This window comes from Trematomus bernacchii, unplaced genomic scaffold (genome assembly GCF_902827165.1).
Source record: "Trematomus bernacchii unplaced genomic scaffold, fTreBer1.1, whole genome shotgun sequence".
NCBI classification, from domain to species: domain Eukaryota; kingdom Metazoa; phylum Chordata; class Actinopteri; order Perciformes; family Nototheniidae; genus Trematomus; species Trematomus bernacchii.
The window spans coordinates 5,145,188-5,166,363 of NW_022987828.1; the positions used below are offsets into that span (position 1 = coordinate 5,145,188).

Consider the following 21,176-nt stretch of genomic DNA (forward strand, 5'->3'; position numbering starts at 1 on the left):
TATTATTATAGAAGGATTTTAACAGCTCTATAATTGATTAGTAACATATATATTTACCAAATCTAAAACACAATTAATAGGTTTTTATAGATATGTCAACTCGAAATTAAACTACCTAGCCATTTGATAGCATTGTAATTATAAATGGCATTTTCAAGGTAGAAGAACACAAACACATTTCATTAAAAAAACAAAACGATTGGTTTATTAATATTGTTTGTACATAGCAAACACTGTAAGAGCAGCAGAGGACCAGAAGTTGTGTGTGTGTCAGTGTGTGTTTGTGGATGTGTTGTGTTCAGCAGCAGGGAGGGTTATCCTCTTCGTTGGCTTCGCTCCGGTCACATGAACAGTGGCGAGCATTTGACTTGAACATTGCTCCAACTTGACATTTACTCCTCAGCAAAGGCAAAGAATAATACATTAAAAAAATCCTTCCTAGTGCCAAATGACAAGAGATAAATTAATTAGAATATTTGGATGGTGTTCATTTCATCAAAGGTAAACCAGTGTCTCCTTCCTTTCAGCGAGGCTTACCACACATTTTTCAGCCTCTAGGAAAAATAAGATTCCTCCCTCCTCTTCTTAACTGCCCCTTGGGTAAACAGTTTGAAAGTGCCATAGATTTAAAAAAAAAAAAAAAAATGTATTCCCCAATGCCTTTTGAGAGGTCTCTTCACCAGTGAGAACAACAAATGTGGCAATAGTTACTTTACAATATTGTTTATACAAGAATTAAAGCCAATCCTATTCTTACAGTATGTACAATCCCAACCTTGCCCCTCCCCCCGAGACCATGTGTGGATAATGACAGCGACGCTATCCTCCATAGGTCCAGTTGTCCTCTGAAATGATATTGTATTAGTTCCTCAGTTTAACTCCATGTGCCTTCAGCTGTCACTTCCTCTTCTCCGCGTCCAGTTCTTTTTTCTTTTCCAGACAGCGTGTACAGTAGTGCTTTCATTTGTAAACGTGGAAGCTGCAGAAGAGGGTCCATTCACTCTTCATCCGTACAAACCTAAAACAGACAAGAGATGCTGTAATGGGAGCTTTTTGGATGACCAGTTTGCCAAAACAATAACTTAAATGGAAGCGTTTTCACTTTAAAAGGGCTCCTATTATACTATTTTTAGATGCTTGCTAATGTAAACACAGACCATATTTCTCCCAAAACACGTCGCACATTGTTTCTGATACAGCAACGTTTCTGATAGTGGACCATAGGGCCGTGGGCGGGACCTTGCCAGGAGTTCAACGTAAAGCCAGCCCACATTTTAGTAATGTCGCCATGACCGCAGCAAATCTGGATCAGCTCCGTTGAACCCCCGATTTTTAGAGATGTGGGTACGGAGGAAAAGGGAGGGTTGTATTTTCTGACCCTTTGTGTCTCTACACCGGGGACACATTTTATGTATAAAACACATCAAAATAATCATATTGCATAATAGTTGACCTTTAAACATCAGTTCTGCTCTGTTCATTTAAGCCATTTTCCATAGCAGTGTCTCACCTTGACAAACGGGTGGTCTAGCAGCATGCTAGCGGTCCAGCGCCGTTTGGGTTCGCTCTCCAGACAGTGACCGAGGAAGTCTTTTCCCTCTGTGCTCAGCTTCTCCGGGATGGGGGGTTTGTGGCCCATGCCTACTTTGTACATGATCTGGAAGTTGTGCTCATACTCGTGCCAGGGCCTCTGCAGGTTGATATTAAAAGATTAGAACATAACATCATTTCCTTGTGGGTTTATTTTCTTCTGTTTTTAGTAAAGGGAATTTCCTGAAGTAGTAAGAAAGGAGGAAATACCTTTAAGACCTATAGTATTAGGTCCAAAATGTGTCTTTGACAAGCTTAACTAGCAGGTTTGGTAGCTTTTAGACGGCTATTTTTATCCAAAGATCCTCTATGGTTTTTCAACTTAGGCAGTTTTGCTAGAGGGCTAACAGCTCTGTGGATTGTGTCAGACTGAAACAGCAAGTTGTTGCCAAAGCAACAGCATCTCACAATCAAAACATTTTAATTTAAAATGTTAAATCTTTAAATTTCACTTAACTCGACTGAAATACAATCCTTTCATGTGGACGCAACAGCTGATCAACAATGCATCTCTTGTTTTCCATTATAATAATTATAACAGAGCAACAATAACTCAAAAGTATTTCAGCCTTTCTTACTTAGCATACTTTATTTGCAGCATAGAAAACATCCTCAATATGATCCAAGCTTGTTGAAATGTAGAGGATTTGTGCTTTTAAATTCAATAGCTTTATCAGCATGACCATAATTACATACAGTATTGCTAAAGCTCTGTGTAATTGCAACATCCATACACAAATACATATTTGAAACCAATGCTAAATTCTTAACATAAGCAAGAACATGTTTTTTGTTTTTTTTCCCATCACTCCTTACCTTTCCAGTCACCATCTCAATGAGAACGCAGCCCAAACTCCAGATGTCCGCTGCTCGACCGTGACCTTCGCCCTTTGCTCTGGTGATGACCTCAGGTGCCATGTATGCTAATTAAGACAGAAAAAAACAAAGAGTTATTAAACATTATGATTTATTTATCAGCGATAAAATAATATGTAGGGTTCAGATATATATTTGTATATAATTCCATGATATCAATGGGGGAAAACATTGGGACGTTTTTATGTAAAAACGAATACCAAACAAATTAAACACCAAGGCGTTACATAAGACACAAGGACTACCCAAGACGTATCAATGATATGATGTGGGTGGACATCGTTTGGTAAAAGGGGAGAAAGTTAAAGAACAAGCCACAGTGACCCCTGGTGGTGGCATCCAGACACAAACATAATTTCTTACCTGCTGTTCCCAGAGTGCTGTTCACCTCCCCTGGCATGGTGTGAGTGTTGTTCCTCAACTTGACGGAACAGCCAAAGTCACCGAGCTTAATCAGGCCCGACGATGTCAAAAATATGTTGGCTCCTGGTATGATAAGATAAGACAGAAAGTACATTTGGGTTAGAGAACATTCTCAGATCTATCAAAACGTTCCGTACTTCCAGAATCTGATTATGATCTGCTTTATTGTGAATTATTCACATATGATTAATTTGCTTTTGGTGTATTGGTTCATACTACTGTATAAAAACTGTAAGGAAATTAAATGAAATAAAACAAGGAAAATATACACATTTTATACACATATATTTTGATACACATCAAATTATAGTAAAATAGGAAAAATACTTAAAAAATATGTACAATATATCAGAATTAAAATAAATAAGATGCGCATTAATAGAAGTGCAAGTTTGAGCAGAAATGTGAAAAATGGTCCAAGGAATGTGCAAAGTTTTACAGTATGAAGTTTAAAAAGAATATGCAATGTTCGGAGATGTAGTCCCAAAGATGTGCATTAATGTAGCGCATGTAAGCGTTGTGTTATGTGTAAAAAAGAAAAAAGAAAAAGAAAGAATGAAAAAGAGCATTTGACACTGACCCTTGATGTCCCGGTGGACGATGCCGTGTTCATGGAGCACGTTGATGGCTGTGATGGTCTGTTTGCTGTAGAGCCTGATTACGTGCTCCTGCAGCCCCAGTCTGGACACTTCCTCCAGCGTGCCCTCGTCACAGTACTCCATGAAGATGTACATCTCCTCCTACAGGTGAGAGCATTACAACTTAGACCAAACTCCTTCAGTATACACCATGTGATGCTTCGCAGAGGTTAACATGTGCCTCTTACCCGGTGGAGCTCCACTCCGAAGTATCGCACCAGGTTTGGGTGTTTAATGCCTTCAAATATTTTCAGCTCATCTGCCGTCTCCTTGATTGTTTTGTGATCGTTTGGCTGGAAACGGATCTGGTTGGAAAAAGACAAACAACTTTTACAAATACCTGCAGATCTACTGATTATTTAAAAACCCTATTAATTAATGTTGCATACCTCCTTCATGGCCATCAGTTCACCGGTGTCAACGTTGATGCAGGTGTACACCTTCCCATACTGGCCCTCACCTGTTGCACACACAAACATTACATCATTGTCTGTGTGAGTGACACATAACACACATCACAGGAAAAACTGATAAAGGAAAAATCAGTAGTCAGCCGTACCTATTTTGTTGCCCCTCTGCCACTTGAACGTCACCTTCCTGAGCCCAACGTGCATGACATTATCGTAGGACTTCGGTGTGTGACACACTTGGCCGATGATGTTGCGCTGCTTCATCACACTGTAGCGCTTGTCCTCAAACTTTCGGATTGAGCGACGGACGGCCTCCATGGGGCTTTGCCGTGCGGCAGTGTCTGAGATTGGATACGGGGAACAAGATTTATTATTTTCTTGTTGGAAAACATTCCCTATTAGGGTTAGTTTATTTATGTATTTCAGATACAAGGGCAATTCAAAGGGCTTAATATAGGCATTAACACATAATAGTGTCTAATGCCTCTTCACTCTAAAGTCTCACCTTTGGACTGGCTGATAAAGGTGCGGAGCTCCCAGCTTCGCCGAGCAGCGCTGTTAGGGTCTGCCTTAGGATAGGTGGGTTCTGGGTAAAGAAATGACAGGAGAAAATTCAGCCGAAAGTAGGATTACTATGCACAATGTGGATCAATGCATAGCACTGATGCACCCACCTTCTCTGTCCTCTGTGGGGCTGGAGTGGCGGCTCAGAGATTTGAAATGCAACTCCGCTGCCACCGACGACAGACGGTCGTTCTCGTGGTAACTGGATCCCCTGCAGGAACATGAAAGAAACAGATGCAATACAGTGCTTCCATCAAAACCCCAGTCTGGGACCTTCACTGTTTAATGGCCAAATTAAGGATCAACGCAGAGTGCCAAGATTGCACTTTATTTTTCATCATCTCAAAATGCCATGCACTTAGTGAGTCATTTACGTTTAATTAACTGTGGAAAATTATAGAAATACAAGCGGCTGCTTTCTAAAAGCATCTTAATGATATGAGCCACTTTGACTTGAAAAGGGTGAGGGATCATCTTCCACTTGAGATGCTTTGGAGTCAAATATTCCTGGACTGAAAATTACATAAATACTGTAAATTGCATAGACAATCTCACTAATGAAATATTAAATAATTCCACGCAGGTTAGTCAGTATCAGGGAAACTAAATACAGATGAAATCTTCAGAATTTTCAAGAGATTAAGCCGAGTATGTTGTTGGAAGCCCATTAGCAGTCAGCATGCATCGGTCATTGCACAGCCTGAAAGATTAGATCTCTAGAGTGCATGTTCTGATTTCATAAACACACAGGAATAAGCCAGAAATATAATTGCAGAGAATCACCAGCATCAAAGCAGGACTGATGTTAATAGCACTAAAAAGCAGAGTGTCATAGCCCGCTCGTTTCATTGAAGTACTGCGTTTTGTTTTTCATTTTCACACCATGCACAACAATCACATTCTCCTCATTTAACTCATAACAACACTTGTGTAATGCTATTTGTCTGATTCTGTGACATTTAGGGGGGCTTTTAAAAGCTACATTAGCACTTGGAAATGCTGCTTATAATGTCCATTCTGAGGATTTTCTGGTGAATTTTCTTTTGTAAAATCAATGCTGTGCCTTTTATTATGGATAGTATCATAGCATATCATCTTCTCGAACTTCATTTAAGCTGTAGTAAGTCTATTAGTGATTTAAATGATCAGCACGGCCATGCTGGAAAGGCAGCATCAGTGCATAAAATAACTAAAATAACATTTCAGGTATTGTAAAGGGAAATACTGCATTAAAAAACTAAAGGGGAATGGTTTGTTGTCCAAATATACTATTCGTTGAAACTTAAACTAACACTAAAACTACAAAAGATCAATGCAATTTAAAATGTATCTCTCTTTAGGATCAATATCATACACACAGTGTTTCATTATTGCTATATTTTTGAAATACACTGTTGAATTTGAAGCAATCTCCTTCTTCAATTTTCAGAAGGCTTTTGTTTTTGTCTCTGGCTGTTTTTGGACAGCGGTTTCTAGCAGGTGACTTGGGGGGGGGGGGGGGGGGGCAAGGCTACCTGACGTCACCGGGGCTGCTGCTGGGTGCTTTGCTCTGGCTCTGTTCCCCCGGGCCCTGAGGGACGGGGCGGGGGCCGTTGGGGAACAGCTGGTTCCGGAGGTCGCAGGGGAGACTTCGAGAGCTGTGTGGTGAAAAAACAAACTGAGGATCTCTGCCTTGGGAGGAAAGGTGGCTTGAGTGGGATGTGGGACATGTTTGTGTGTGACTGGGTGGCTGGTTGGACGACATACACACACACACACACACACACACTCGCTCAGACAGTACACAAATAAAAAAATAAAACACCACTGACTTACAGAAAACACACAGAAGCTCACATCAAACACAAGCTCATCAACTACAGCGCAAAAACATGAGTATGCATACAAAGCAAATGGGATGAAGCACAATGAGCCATGCAGGAAAGAGCACAGTTAGCACACAGATTATTGTATAGCCATGTAACTGCAAGCACCTACCTGAAACCTTCAGCATTAGGGATAAACAGATTGGGGTTCGGTGGGTCACTATGGCAGCGAGGGACCTTTACAGGACGAGGACTATTCCTGGGAGCTGAAAAGAAAAACACCAAATCCCTAATTTAGTCACTACACCAACAAAAGGAAACTTAGTTCAAAGTTTGGGAGATATCTACAATGAAACACAGAAAAAACAAATTCAATTAACTTTGCTGTATAAAGCACTCGTGTTTTTATAACTGCATACATAGATTAGTCAGGTGGATATCTTAACGTTTAAAAGTCACTGTATGGTGTTGCTTTTAACTCCATCCAGTTCACAGAAGACATTCAGTTCTGAAAAAACTGTTCTACCTAAATTATTTTTCAATAAACACTACTTTTGTATATTACTTATTATATTTAATTTGTTTTTAAATGGCATTAAGATTTCCATTCTGCAGATGACCTGGTTTTTAGTCTGTCTTTGTTTAGTGAACAAATATATCTTTACAATATAAACCTGCTTCTCGGTTATCATTTTCACACTTGCCTAGGGAAACCACAGTTTTCTACTTTGACCACAGAGCAGCAGCATTGAGTTGCTTATATGAGTCTCAGTAATCATTGAGGGTTTTCAGACATTTCAGATTACACAAAGCTTCTTTGCTATGTAAACTGAATTAGTATTACATTGCCGTTGCTCCTGCTTTGTGTAACAGCCTGTCCACCTGGTTGTAAACCTTCTACAGAATATCAACAGATATAAATCCTAAACTCCAGATATGCAAGTCACTAATAGTTTGTATGACAGAGGAGACTCTTACCAATGTACAGGCCGGTGACTGGGCTATGAGGTTTTCCAATCACATGTCCAATACATTCATTCATCAAAGCTTGTAAATTCTGCAAAAAGACATGTAAATTCACAATTGACAGGTTAAAAAAGCCATTATGTTTAAAGCATGCTCGTGGTGATTCTTTCTTGGGAATGACAAAGGGAAGAAAACAGGCATCATTACCAGGAAGTCATCCTCTGGCAATGCTGATATAAAGGCAGGTTCGATAGCCTGAAGAAAATCAAAACCCTGAGTCGCCCACCTGCAGGTCAAACATAAGAGTCAATCAGCATGTTCCAAAGCTTCACACTGTACTGTTTTCAACCAAATTCACATACTCATCACTTTGAAGATCATACACAAATATTTCATAATGAATTGAGAAATATATGAGTTGACTGTGCTCTAAAATAGTTTGATTTATTATGTAAGAGGTTTCAGTGTCCGTATCTTGTTCTTATAACTAGTTCCTTGTGTGCTCCTCTGTGGGAACACTAGGTCATATGTTGGAATATTTAACAAATATGACAACTGACTTATGCTCACAATAAGTGTGCCTATTTTTGTTTGCGCATCTGCTCGATATTTATAAAAACAAGCCAGAGAAAATAATACATCGAATGTGTGCAAAACACTACCTAAAGGCTTCCCTCTATTATCAGAGCACAATGTTGCCATGGCCGCTTGTTATAGCTCAAAGCCAAAGCTCTTGAAGAAGAGAGCTTACACAAATGTGCATTTAATATAATTAAAAATACAGCAAGGCAAATAAGGTCTTTATAAACACCCCACTTATCTTCAGTGAATCATACTGTGAGAATACATCTTAAGCTTTCCTCAATCTTAGTCTGCAGTTTGATTAGGCTGATGGGAATCAATGTTAACTTCTATTATCCAAGCGTATTGTCAATAACAGGATAGCTTATTTATAATAGGGCTTCGAAAAGCATCCCTGAGCGACATATTCAAACAGAGGGCAAAAACAAAAACAGAAGTAAATTACTTCAAATTCATAATTGATGGAAAGTAAGGCCTTACCTGGGCTTGGTGCCCCTGCCACTCTCACATTTGGTCAGGACATAGGTCATCCATTTGCGGGCGAAAGTAATGTAGCGCTCCCCGATCCTCTGCCTGAACTCCCCTGACATCAGGCGCACCACCTCCTTGTGGTACTGTAAATAACAAAAAAGCCAACAAAGTTATAGGAGGAATAACTGCCCATCACTACAAGAACAACCTTAGTGAGTGAGAGAAGTGGACAAGACATATCTGTGCAGAAGGAACATATATGTAGCATCCAAAGCATTAAAGTTACCTCAAAGGCAAAATTGTAGCCCTGTATCATGGCCTCCCTGTAGTACTGATGCAGAGTGGCCGACTCCGACTCCTCCACCTCTGCCTCAAACTCAGTTGTGAACATGTATTCCACCCGGTCGATGGAAGTGCTGATCTTAATGCAAAGCTGTAGTGCCTCATTCTTTGATGAGAGAGAAAAATGTATTATTGTATAGAACCGTTTCAGTAGAACACCTTAAAGTCAGAGCTACGAGTGGAAGCATTCAAAACTGATAACACAAGAGAGAACGGATGTGTGGTATCGTGGCTCTGAATGAACTAGATATGAGAGTTGAGTGATTTCCTTTTTGAGAATAACTTCTAAAATCCGGCCTGGTGTGTCTATTTTCAGGTGTGAAATGTAGGGGAATAAGACAGCGTATGTAGTGAAAAGTATGACATCAACATGCAGCTGTTTTTACAAAAACACAACATACTACACATATTTTAATGAGTTACAAATCATATTGTGTGGCTAATGAAGTACCTTGAGCTCCTCCAGTGCACTGGCGATGAGCGGCTGACTCGATGTTTGCTCTCGGCTAAGAGTGAGCACTTCCTCCATGGATTGCTGAAAGGCTTTTCGCTGGGCCACCAGATGAGCTGACTGCATCACTATCAAGAGCATGCTATCCACCTGAAATCACATTTGACCAATGGGAGAGTTGTAAACAAGAGGAATACACACATACGCACATTTAAACATAAGAAGATGTCACATACCTTCATGGCTCTTAGTGTGTCTACAGTTTCCACCTGAGGGACCAGTTTGAGCAGCTCTCCGTCCCACTGAGCCCAGTCAGAGTCGGTATTCGAGTCCCCGGCTCCGTGTTTACTCATGAGCAGGTAGGCCTCATCCTCTGCAATTTCATCGGGCTCTGTGGAGCAGTCTTTGCCAGCCGCGGCGTTGAGAAGCTGCAGGATGAGAGGCCTCTGGTCCATCAAGCCACAGGGGACAAAAACCTGCAGCTCCTCCAAGCCTGGAACCTGAACCTGGATATATAAAAAGAAGGTTATACAGGTTCATAAATAGGTTTGATTGAAAAATGTGTTAAATGAATTCAAACACAAAGGCACCTTGACATAGTTTCCCTTCTTCAGTGCATCCAGGAGACAGGTCACCCCGTTAGTGATACTGAAAACTGCAGCAACTTCTAAATCCTGCACATAGGGAATCAAACAAAGTGTGTGTCAGAACACAAAGTCCCAGTTCTTTGGTGAGCAGAGAAAACAGGGTCATAGATAAACTGCCAGTTCAGCACTGTTATGGCTTTCTATTTCAGGGGAGATACAATTCTTTGCTGCCGTCTCTCACCTTGCGAAGCATTTTGGCAAAGCCCAGAGCCTTGGACGCCCGCTCCCTGGCCTCGTGGAACAGCTCTTTGAGGGACCGACTAGTCTCGATTACTGACCGCCTTGAAGAACGAGAATGTTTAAAGATTGTCAAAGTTGTTGTCTCCACTGGGACAGTAAAGATATGAACACTGACTAAAGCAGAATTCGAAAAAAACAAATGATACCTCTTACCTAATCTCATCTGAGGCGGTGCTGTCATCTGCACATTCCCAGAATTCATTGCCACTCTTTTGTAGGCCGGCATCAAGGAACTCTCCAGTGGATTTAAGCAGCATCCCAGCAATATCACTGCAAAGAGGAGAATATTCTCAGTTTTACAATAATCATCATTAACACTCTGAAAAGTTATATGGGCATCTGTCCTTTTTCAAACAGGTTACACTGGCTGTAATCACTCCTCTTTAACTTCAATCCAATTTAGTTTGCAGGTAAGTAACTAACTAACCAGAAAAGCTTCCCAGACTGGGCCTCCCCTCCACGGATGTAAGGAGTGATGACCTTGGTGAAGTTCCACTCCTCCTCTAACAGGTTCTTTAAGCTGTGAGAGGCCTGAGGCAGCTGCTGCAACATCTGGATCCAACTGTGCATGTAGTCAAAGTAGACCTACAAAAACAGCGACATATTTTAGATCACCACAACCTATATTTCAATATTGCATACAGCGAGACTGTCTCTCTAAAGAGGAACCACATTTAAATGCTGTAACTAGAAGTAGAGAAAGGAGAGGAGTCTGACCTCGAGCATCTTGTGAAGGTCCTCTTCAAACTCATCAATATTGGCATTAGTCTGCAAGCCCTGAGCATCAGTCACCACGCCACGCAGCATGAACTGATAATACTGCTTCATCAGAAGACCACCTTTAAGGACCTCCTTACACTCACGCACCAACTGCAAAGCACAACAAATACTTGATTAGCATTTATATACGATATAATTCCTCCTATTAGTTCTGGCAAGTAACATTTTAACAACAATTACTTCAATATTTTTAGTTTGAGACAAAATGTACTATGATTAACCATTTATGTGATAATCTATATAGAGGTATTACACAACTTTCTAATAGACTTGGGAAAGTAGTAACAAATTATTCAACTAAATAGGAATCTTGCATCCCTATGGAAATGACACGTACGTTTAGGCTACTGGGTGAAACAACAGTGCCATAACACTGGGCCCTTTATTTAAGCAAAATAGCAGCAATGGAACTATATATATATATATCTGTGTTCAGTCATACAGCATGAGTGGGGCAACCTGCTTAGAAGAGTCACTTATAACAGCTGCTTGCCTGTTTGATGCTGAGCAGTGAGGGCTCTCCAGCAGGCCTCTGTTCAAGTCGCAGTTTAAGGCATTCATGAATGACGTTGAGAAGGACCCTGCACAGCACGAGGAACGCTGGCCGGAAGGAGGGGAGGTCCATGTCCAGCAGATCCTCCCAGGACACCTGGTCGGCTCCGAGCTCTGGGTCAGCCGGGCCGCTGCAGGACTCATGGCGCGACAGCTCCGGCAGGTAGTCACTGTACAGCATGGGGTCAGGGAAGTCTGCAAACTGAGGGAGGAAGATCATTCAACATGTGCTATACAGCACCATGGCTGACCATATTAACAGAGTTGGCCTCATGAATTTGTAAACTTTTATTGGATTTTGCATGCTAATAAATGATATTGAGACTTTGTGTTGCTTTATGCATCCTTGCCGCCCAATCTCAAACATGCATCTGCAAACATTTGAGATGCATCTCTATTGGATTGCACAATAAAGTTTAAATTGACAAACATATGACCATCTGATCTGTGCAAATAAACATAATCTCAATAAACAAATTCACATTCCCAGTATTTAAAAACAACAACTCCTCAACAGCTCATAAAGTGGTAACAACATTTCCAACACACAGATGAGGTGATTATCCTTTGCAATAAACTCAATTTCTAATAATCCTCTCCTTTTACAGCTCTCTTTGTCTTTCACTAGCTCGTGTTTGCACACCCTCTGTTTATAGCCTGGCTTCTGGTAAGCTCCAAATGCTGTTTCCTCAAGTGCCTAATTAAATTACTAACATGTACACTGTGAACATTACAATTAACTGTTTGACTGCGTTCACTCTCCACTAATACAGCAAGTCTGGACTGCTTTGAAACAGAACTTTATACCATGATAACTGGAATATGGCACAAATAGTATTGTATAGTATGTATTACATACATTAGCACAAATGTAGGAGCATTATATCTTGTGTTTCATCACACATACTTCTGATGTGTATTCTTGAATTGTTATTTGACAATAATATATCAATGCTGCTCTAAAACCCCATATTCTAGTGTTCCTTTGCTTGGAAATTGTGAGAGGGAAATTGCATCTAGTCTGACTGTAAAGCATTACATGATGCTTCAGGCTGATTATTGCTTTTAAAAACCTGAAATTGAAATCAATTTGCTGAAAAAGAATATAGTCAATGATCTTGTGTCTCGTTTTGTCCAAAAGGAAATAATCCAACTGCCAATGTAAAACATATCTTAAATATAGAGCTTCGACCATCGAGTGTATCTATTCTTGATTGATCTGTTGAATATTATATCATATTGATCTATATATTTGTTTAAACATTTTTTAAAGGCCATCACAATGTCTGAAGGTGCAAGGTGACATTTTAAAAATGGCTTTTTGGTTTGAGAAAATCCAAAGATAACTTACTTCAATTTAAATTAGGCGGATCATCCATTTTTTTTTAAACTGGTCAAAAGGCTGCATTTTGATGTATATTTAATCCTACTTTTTAAGGTTTCATTTGTAATAGTTCATTTTGACGTCTCCCTGTGTGTGTGCATTCGTGTCAGCATACTGAAAAAGTGAACCACACTTATTTGCAGTTAAGAATTGATGCTCACCTCCAGTGCAGGCGTGTGCTGGAGCAGCGCCGCTCTGGACCTCTGAAGAGAGCGGTCCATCAGCTTGTGCAGTCGAAGGATCAGTTTACGCAGTCCCATCTGTTTCAGAGCTTTATCCACAAACGGCCTGTAGATGGCTGTAGGGCAGAATACTCCTCCTGCAATCATTTCTGCCCTTCCTGCTGTAGCAGTTGGGAGAAACTCCTCTTCTGACAACAACCGGGCAAATTTAGGAGTCAGGGTGGGAGACAACTCCTCCTCTGATACACTTCCCAGAAGCCCCTCATCGTCCTCAGCCTCCCTGTCCTCTCCATCGCTTTCAGCTGTAAAAGTGGCTGTCGAATCGTTCTCCTCATCCTCCTCATTCTCCTCTTCTTCATTGCCCCGGGAGCAGCGAGGTGAAGGAATCTCAAAGACAGGCCACCCGATACGGGATAAATCATGGAGGCCGAGCACAGTGGCCATAACGCGCAGCTTCTGGTTGAGGTCCTGGGTGATATTGAGCCACAGACAGAGCGCCTGCACCCTGCCCTGGAAGTCTCGCGCTGCATACTTCTCATAGTCCTTCTGCAGGGCCTGCAAAGAGGGATACAAAGCTTCCACGGACTCCAGCAGCTCAATAACACGCTTGACCTGCTCGAACGCGAGCCGCTGGCGCTGAAGGTGATCCCTGCAATCTGTGCCGGAGCTCAGAGGCTCCGCTGCATTCATTGCAGGTGAAGGGAAAGCGTTAAAGCCCCAGGGGTCTACTCCACAGTGGTTGGTCTCTGCGAGGGCAGGCTCCCTCTCCTCTCCACAGACTAGATCTGGGACAGTCTGATAGTCCTCATGAATATTTTGAGACCCTAAACACTGTGCCCCTCTAAGGCTGGCATAGTTTACCTTAAAGTGCTGCACCTCATTGATGATGTCCGGTATGGCCTGGCGGGCAGTGAAAAGAAAAAGGTCTTGGTCGCCGGTGGAGCGTCGTGCATGCCAAGCCTGCAGCTCCAACCAAATGACCTCGTTGTTGTGACCCATGAAAGCCATGTTCTCCAGGCCCCTTTGCTCCTTCTCCTTCCTCTTGGAGGACATAGATGTAAGCTTGAGAAGCAGCCGCAGAGTTTCAAAGAACTTGAGGCGGTCGGCGGGACAGTCTGTCCTGGAGGTCTGACGGTGGGTCCGGACTATGTGGGGCATAGACACAGGAAGTTTGCAGCTGCTGCAGCCCAAGCTCAAGTAATGCTTCCTGGGATCCATGTTGAGGGTGCTGAAAGGGCTTGGCTTTGAGAGTGGATCCAGCATGAAGGAGCCTTCAAAAGTCTTCTTGTGATCCCTCTCTGTGGAGCGCTGGGTTGCCCTCTGTTTCTTGCCCTGCTTGTAGTTGTGCTCCTCAGGGGGCACAGCTACTGCTGGCTTGGGATTCTCGACGGGTGGAGTGACTTCCACTGGAATAAACAGAAAATCCCCCCTCGGAGTCAGTACAATTCATGTAAAAAGGAAAAACATTGTTTCAAAAGATTTCCATTCAGTCAAATAGACTTATTAACTTACCCTTGTTGGGAGAGCGACCTGCAGTCCTCGACTGGATGTTTCGTTGATGTTTGCCAGACATGCGTTTCATCTGGCGGGAGGAATAAGGAGGCGTTGCGCCGTACATAACTTCCTCTTCCTCGCTGGGTGAATCCCAGGTATCATCCACCGCTGAGATCTGGCTGGATTCATCTCCCACTGGTTTGGCCGGCCTGTCGACATTTAATGACACATTTTCACTGAAGAAAACATTTGCATCTTTACAATCATCTGCAACAAAAACATATGTAATATAGCCAGCCAATGAGCTTTGGCCTTACGTAACTATTTCAGTCATATCATAATGAAACCAAAGAAATGTGTGTGCAAGGTCAAACACTGTGGTTGTTTGGATCCATAACAGAGTGTGCAGCAAACCTCCTTTAAGGCCACGGCAAACAGGTTCCTAAACTGCAACTAGACTGAATGTCTGCTTCTACATCAGACTGACGACTCGTCTGTCTTCTGGAGCCTGACTTTCTCCTGTGGTCATGCACAGCAGAAACACTCTGTGCAAGACCACAGCCGTGCAGAAACAGGATAATAATCTATGGCTTCACTACTGGCCCCCTCTCTTGGTCTAAGTAAACATATTGGCTCAACCAGAGGGAGAAATAGTGACCCTCATTAACACTTTCTGCTTCGTCATCATAAATGCTGCACAAGCCAAGATTTAACGGAGCACTGAGACTCACTCAGCCTAAGTGTGGAGCAGTTGTTAGATTGATGCAAACACAGTGCTAATGCAAAACAGAAAGTCTCTTTCATGTGTTTAACGTTAATGTTGAGCAACAATTAAGTGAGAACATAATGGTTTCTTGAAATCATTCTTCTTGTGAATGTCAGAAAATGTAAGGCAGAATGCATTGCATCAAATTGTGCAGAAAAGAAACATTGCAATAACTTCCTTCTGGGAAAAGAGGAAAAGAAGAAAGAAAAGAAAAGTAGAGAGTGGAGCAGCGCGCCTTTCCAGATTACAATGTCAGAGCTTTGTTCCCTAATGCCTTCCTGAGGGGTTTTTAACAGGATTAGAGAGAAAGGTTGGAAGGTCTGACCCCCGCCAACAAAAACAAAAAGAGAAGGAACAGGGGGTATGAAAACAGGCGTTATAAATGCTGGTCGCCATGTGTCCCTCCATCGATCATCTGACTCAAAGGCATACCCCAACACGCGCCTGCCTGCGTCTGTGCACACTGAGTTGAAAGGGGCACACTCTCGCTGTGGAAGTGTGTATGTGTGTGTGTTAAGGGAGGGGGGTTAATCTGGAAATCACTTGCTTAAGCTTTTCAAAGAGCCACATAAAGAGAGAGATAGACCCGACTTCTATTGCCCATCTGCCCCGCTGCAAAATCTGTCCCACACACTCCCCTGGGAGCAGCAGTGGAACGACACGCGAGGCAGACAGACACCTGCTGCAAATCCTGCAACTCTATAAGCAGAAAGACTCCAGATCAAGACTTCCTGAATGAAACAGAAGAATAAAATCAATCGCACCACCATTTTACCACAGCAGTAGTCTTGCAATTACAGAATAACTCCTGCATGAAAGAACACTGGTGCCTTTATAAGTGCATTGCATTGTATGGGAAACTGTGAAGAGGCTTGTTCTGCAGGAGCTGGACACGACAGTGATCTTTTCAGTATGCAGGCGCAAGAACGGCACAGTAAGCAATTAGTGTGTTGCAATAAGCTTTTAGCATAACAACAGCAGACAATTTGCTGTGCTATTGCAATGCCAAAAATGAGACAGCTATCAGGAAACTGCATAAAGAGAGCAGCAAATGCCCTCAAACTCTTCTAATGTGCTTATCACAAATATGATCACAATGTGGGTACATTTGTAAACATTTCAAAGCATGCACCGGTGCGTGGGGTGTCTGAAGACAGAAATAGCGCATGCATTTGAGAGGGAAAGAGACCAGGTTTTAAAAAAAGACACTTCCCTACGCACAACAGCATGACTAAATCACTCGGGAATGACAGCGGAACCAATGACGCCACCACTGCCGGTTGTTTGTTTGGTTGCCATGAGACGCTGCAGAAAAGGACTGACCAAATTCCTCTTCTGAATTATTTGCTTTCTTCCTAGAGCCTACTCGAAGGCCTCACAGGGAAAGTTACAGGCCTGCATGCCCTGCAGTTAACCGATGCAGCACTATGGTCCACAAGCTGTCCCTGCCTGGCTGCCACTAGTGAATTATCACTGCAGATGGCGTCTGGCTGCTCTCAATGGCTCATCTGATGGCTCATTGGGGCTCCAATAAAGGCCAGTGGAATGCTAGAGCCCCTAGGCAGAAACACTGAGTGCATAATAAACAGCACAAAATCGAGAGTCTTTTCTATATAGCGACTGAAGCAGTGATACGAAGGGCTGCCAGAGTCAGGGGGGCCTGACCTTTGACACCAACCATCCACACCATTGTACCAGGAAGGGGCACCCTATTGTATAGTTGTGACGCGTGGCCCGTGAGGCCCACAGCTGAATAGCACACAGCTGGTTGGTGAGCACACTTGCTCACAATGCCTAAACTAAAGGGGATTTTTCAGAGAGAGGAAAAGGAGGAGAAAGGGGGCCGGGGTTTTGTAAGAGCACACTCTCTACCAATTAGGTCATGCTGGCATGACTGTTGCTGGCTAGGCTAAATCCAGATTGTGTTTACCCCCCACTCTAGAAAGAATGTGTCAACTGGCTACTAATTTCAACCTATGGTTAACTAGTAAGGGTAGAGAATATAAAACGTGTGCACATGCAAATCTCAATGGAACTAGGCTCATACTTACAACAGTATGCATCTCTGAGCTCTGCGTGCCTATCCCAAACAAACAGGCAATTTGCGCCATAGGCTGAAAGAATTCAGAAAGAATTCAGAAACAAAGCACACAACGTACTTGACCCCACCCTTCTCTGGAACAGTGCGACATTGCCAGAACGTGGACCTCCCGACCTGTCTTACTGGTGACTGTGCAACAGATGAGCTTGCTTCTGCAAGAAGTGATACTAAATGCAAAAAGTCACTTTATTCTAATAGAATTGTGTGCTTACTATCTGGTTTTAAAATCCCTTCACACCAGGAAATACCTGCATACTAAGAAAAGTCATAGACCATACTGCAGCAGTGGAGGTGCATGCCATTAACCACAACAAGTCACATGATGTAAATGAATCTAGATGTTGACACTGATTGCAGACTACGGGCTGCAGCATGAGGTAAATGGTGTAATCACATGTTTTTCACCTAATGCCACTTGCATCATATATTCAGTGCAGACAGTAGTCTGCTCCACCTAGAACATTTAATCTGACACTGTACAGTCATAAGCAACGCCTTTGTCAGTTTCAACTTTCATTCAACTGTCTTGCAGTTAAGCACATCATACATTTAAAATTAAATGAACAATCACTTTTCCTTTCCTGTCTTCTATCATGATGATTTCACTCCTGCAGCGTATTAACAAGAACAACTGCCATAGTTTTAGAAGTTACAAAGATCCGATTGTTTAAAAGGAAATGGCAGACGAGGGTGGCAGCATGTGGGAGCAGCACACATTTCTCTGAATCAGGTGTGGGCAGAGACAGGATGCAGTCAGGAAATACTAGAGGACGGTCCATCTGTATACAGCCTGTGCTCCTGGCAAACGCAGGCAGTAATGAGTTCTACCCATGAGCGTCTCCGGGGCTCCAGTCAGCTATCCACTGCGCACTGTTCACCACATCCTGAAATCTCTGGAATGCATGTTAGCCACAATGTCTTCAGACTGACTTTGGGAACAAGTCATTATTGACAAAGAACCTCTGTACTTGGTAATGATAGCGCTAAATGGCCAAACAAGTAAATAACGAATCTTTCTCAGAATAGCTGATATATAATTATGGTATATTTCTGATGTATGTAAAAAAGGACCTGTCTCATACAAGTACCAAAACAAAACCTATTGATTTCATATTGAAAATTAAACTCATGTTATGTTCCTGCACACTTGTAGCTTTGGCCATGTAAGCTACATTGTTCACAATGGTGCAAGTTGTGTATGTTTCTAATCCAGATACTATAGAAATGGTAACACAAACAGATTGTCAGGCAGATCCAAATTTAGGCTCACTAACAGGATATGCTATCTTGTAAAAACACACCTAAAGCCCTTCAGTGTATGCTTTACCTCTCACCCTAAACTGTGTAAACACATGCAGCTGGAGAAAAACAGGATAATTCATATCTTGTTATCATCTCAACTTGTTTCCAGCAATGGCAATACTCAGTATTTTTCTTTATGCAACAAAGCCGGACAGCTAGGATCAGTATTGCACAATCATGCAAGCTGTTTGTGTGTCCACTGAGTGGTCACAACAAGGGTGCAAGGGAATAACAACTGGCTGATACACAATCAATACTGAAATAGTAGTCAAAACACAAGATATTTTCTCAAGACCAAAGCAGATGAAAGAGCTGATCCAATGTGAAAAATGCTTTCAAAGTCAGTCGCTCTACAGACAGACTACTGCATATATGGAAAATAGAGGAGAGGGGAAGACATAACAGCAGAATCCTGAGGGTCTGTCGCCAGCCGTCAGGGACAAACACTGCGATTAGAAGACGTGCACATATGACAAAAACATCTTATGACCGTCTGTGTGTATGCATTCCCCTGCGAGGTTGCATAAGTATCGTTCAGTAACCTTGTCATCTGAGCACTAGAAATGCATACATCATGGTGAAACATTTGCTGCTGCATATACATTTGCAACAGATTGTCAACAAAGTTATAAACCACAACAAGGAACAATTATAATGATTTTTTTACATATGCATTAAGTGTATAATGCACACAGTCCACAAGCGCATATCATGATTCAGCAGATGACCGCGAGACAACAACACGAACGCCAAGTCGAGCTAGATGATTAACAATAACAGTGGAGCCACATGCTAGCTAAAGAAAGCGAAGTTTAAGCTTCGGTGTTTTATTAAAATGCATGGTCTGGCATACTCAAATAATGAATAACACACTTTGTATTCAACCTTACGAGTCCGCATTGTTTAAAGTATTTAGTTACAGGTAGGTCAGTTTCTGTTGGGGAACTTGCGGCTGAACAATAAAGTGACAAGCGACAGCTAATAGTGGATGTTAGCTAGCTTATTCCCTGGCATGTTGCACAGCGGTTGGTAATTGTTCGTAAATGTTACCTTATCATTTGGCGAGCATTGTTCCTTTCTCTCTAGCAACAGAAAATCGGACGACAAGATAATATCTGCAGCAAAGTTAGCCTAACAATGTTGCTCCAAAAAGTTTGCAACTCCAGTGTTGCAAATGCAGTAACTGCACGCCTACCACTATTTGACAGGAAGTCGATTTCTAGGAGATGCGCAAGCGCCGCCATAGTGTTACGTTCAGCTCCCTATTTAGCAAGTGCGAGGTCCTGATGGTGTAGAGTCTGTTCAACAAATTCGCATACCTGCTGGGCTTGTTGCGATCCGGAGGCTCCATAGCAAAGCAGTGGCTTCTTGTTCCTAGCCGTGCATGGACTAAACCATGTCTAAGTGATATCAGACAGACTTTGCACCGTTAAATCTCTGCAAGAGAGGCGGATTGTGTCTCTTTTGAACACTTTCTATCCGCCGGCACAGTTGACTCTCGCTTGTGCGTATGCCGTCGCCATTTTTCCAACGCTCATTGAGGAGGAGTGCCACAGTTTTGCATTACTACGGCAACTCGGATAGGTCATTACGGCCATAGCTGTGCAGGGCCCCACTGCTAGGTATTAACCTCAAAGTACCTCATGACAAAATATGATGAATTAACATAGTAAAAAGTATTTGTTTTAGAGCAGTGGAAAATGCAATATGCTTCAAATGACTGCTGGGAATAATTTAAATAATTATTAATGAAAATCATTAGTTGTCAGTGAAAGAATGGGGAAACTCATTCCAGATGGCATTACCCCATCACCAGAGAGTATTGTAGTGCCTTAGATAATAATAAAGTAGGCTACTAGGGACCCAATGTGACATGATGTCAGTCAGGGTCCCATTGTCATGTCCTGCAACACCGTGACGAATGAAGAATTTCTCAGAAGAAGCTAATGTAACCAGCGACCCATTGCCCTATGTATCTGTTTGGGCCCATGAATCCCCTCTTTTCTCACCTGCAGTGAATGATATGCAGTATTCCTGTAATGCTGTACCATTGCAGCAGCCCATGCATTCTGGGGGTTCTGGGGGCCCCTGGTGGACTTGTAGCAGTTGTCCACTTGGTTAGTCAAACTTAATGAGGCTACTAACAAAAATGTCTATATTCAAGTCTTAAATGTTACAGTTTATCTTTACATGTTTGTTCATAAATATTATTTGGTCAATTGTACCTAAAATCAAGTGTTGGCCACAAATACCTAAAAACAAAAAAAGTTAATTGAAAATGTTTTCAATGGTAACTCACAATCCAGAAATTCCAAATAGTGTATTCATATTCATAATTAGTGTGGATGTACAATTAAAGTATGAATTTATAATAATGTCATTCATACAAATTAAATACTCAAATTAATATTGTTCCCATAGTGTATACTGTATAGGTTTTCGTTACACTTCATCACAAGGCAAGAAGCAAACTTGTTGCGATTAAAAAGAAGAAACAACTCATTTTCAATTTAAAATGGCAGCCCATTCAAAGATAAAACAGTAATATCACAATAAAAATTCAACATTACATAAAAACTGCATTTATGAAATGACGTTTCTACAGAAGTC

General features: G+C 42.0%; 1 protein-coding gene across 3 annotated transcripts; it reads right to left on the reverse strand.

Moving 5' to 3' along the window:
- Nucleotides 1-177: 177 nt before the first annotated feature.
- map3k4 (mitogen-activated protein kinase kinase kinase 4) lies at nt 178-20,145 on the reverse strand. 3 transcript variants are annotated; one of them, XM_034152161.1, is made up of 27 exons: nt 19,886-20,145; nt 14,416-14,606; nt 12,883-14,309; nt 11,279-11,539; nt 10,723-10,875; nt 10,433-10,590; nt 10,159-10,275; nt 9,947-10,046; nt 9,709-9,792; nt 9,355-9,624; nt 9,119-9,268; nt 8,612-8,773; nt 8,335-8,468; nt 7,480-7,558; nt 7,285-7,363; nt 6,479-6,572; nt 6,016-6,138; nt 4,612-4,712; nt 4,443-4,523; nt 4,087-4,278; nt 3,917-3,987; nt 3,716-3,832; nt 3,470-3,629; nt 2,830-2,952; nt 2,407-2,513; nt 1,511-1,690; nt 178-1,018 (listed from the first exon to the last, which is right to left on the reverse strand). In XM_034152161.1, exons 1-27 carry the CDS (start codon nt 19,915-19,917, stop codon nt 998-1,000), a joined length of 4,767 nt encoding a protein of 1,588 aa, XP_034008052.1. In that variant the 5' UTR covers nt 19,918-20,145; the 3' UTR covers nt 178-997. The 3 variants fall into 3 exon arrangements, with proteins under 3 accessions (XP_034008052.1, XP_034008053.1, XP_034008054.1); XM_034152162.1 differs by lacking the exon at nt 19,886-20,145 and adding an exon at nt 19,617-19,748 and having other exon boundaries at nt 862-1,018; XM_034152163.1 differs by lacking the exon at nt 6,016-6,138 and having other exon boundaries at nt 862-1,018.
- Nucleotides 20,146-21,176: the final 1,031 nt, after the last annotated feature.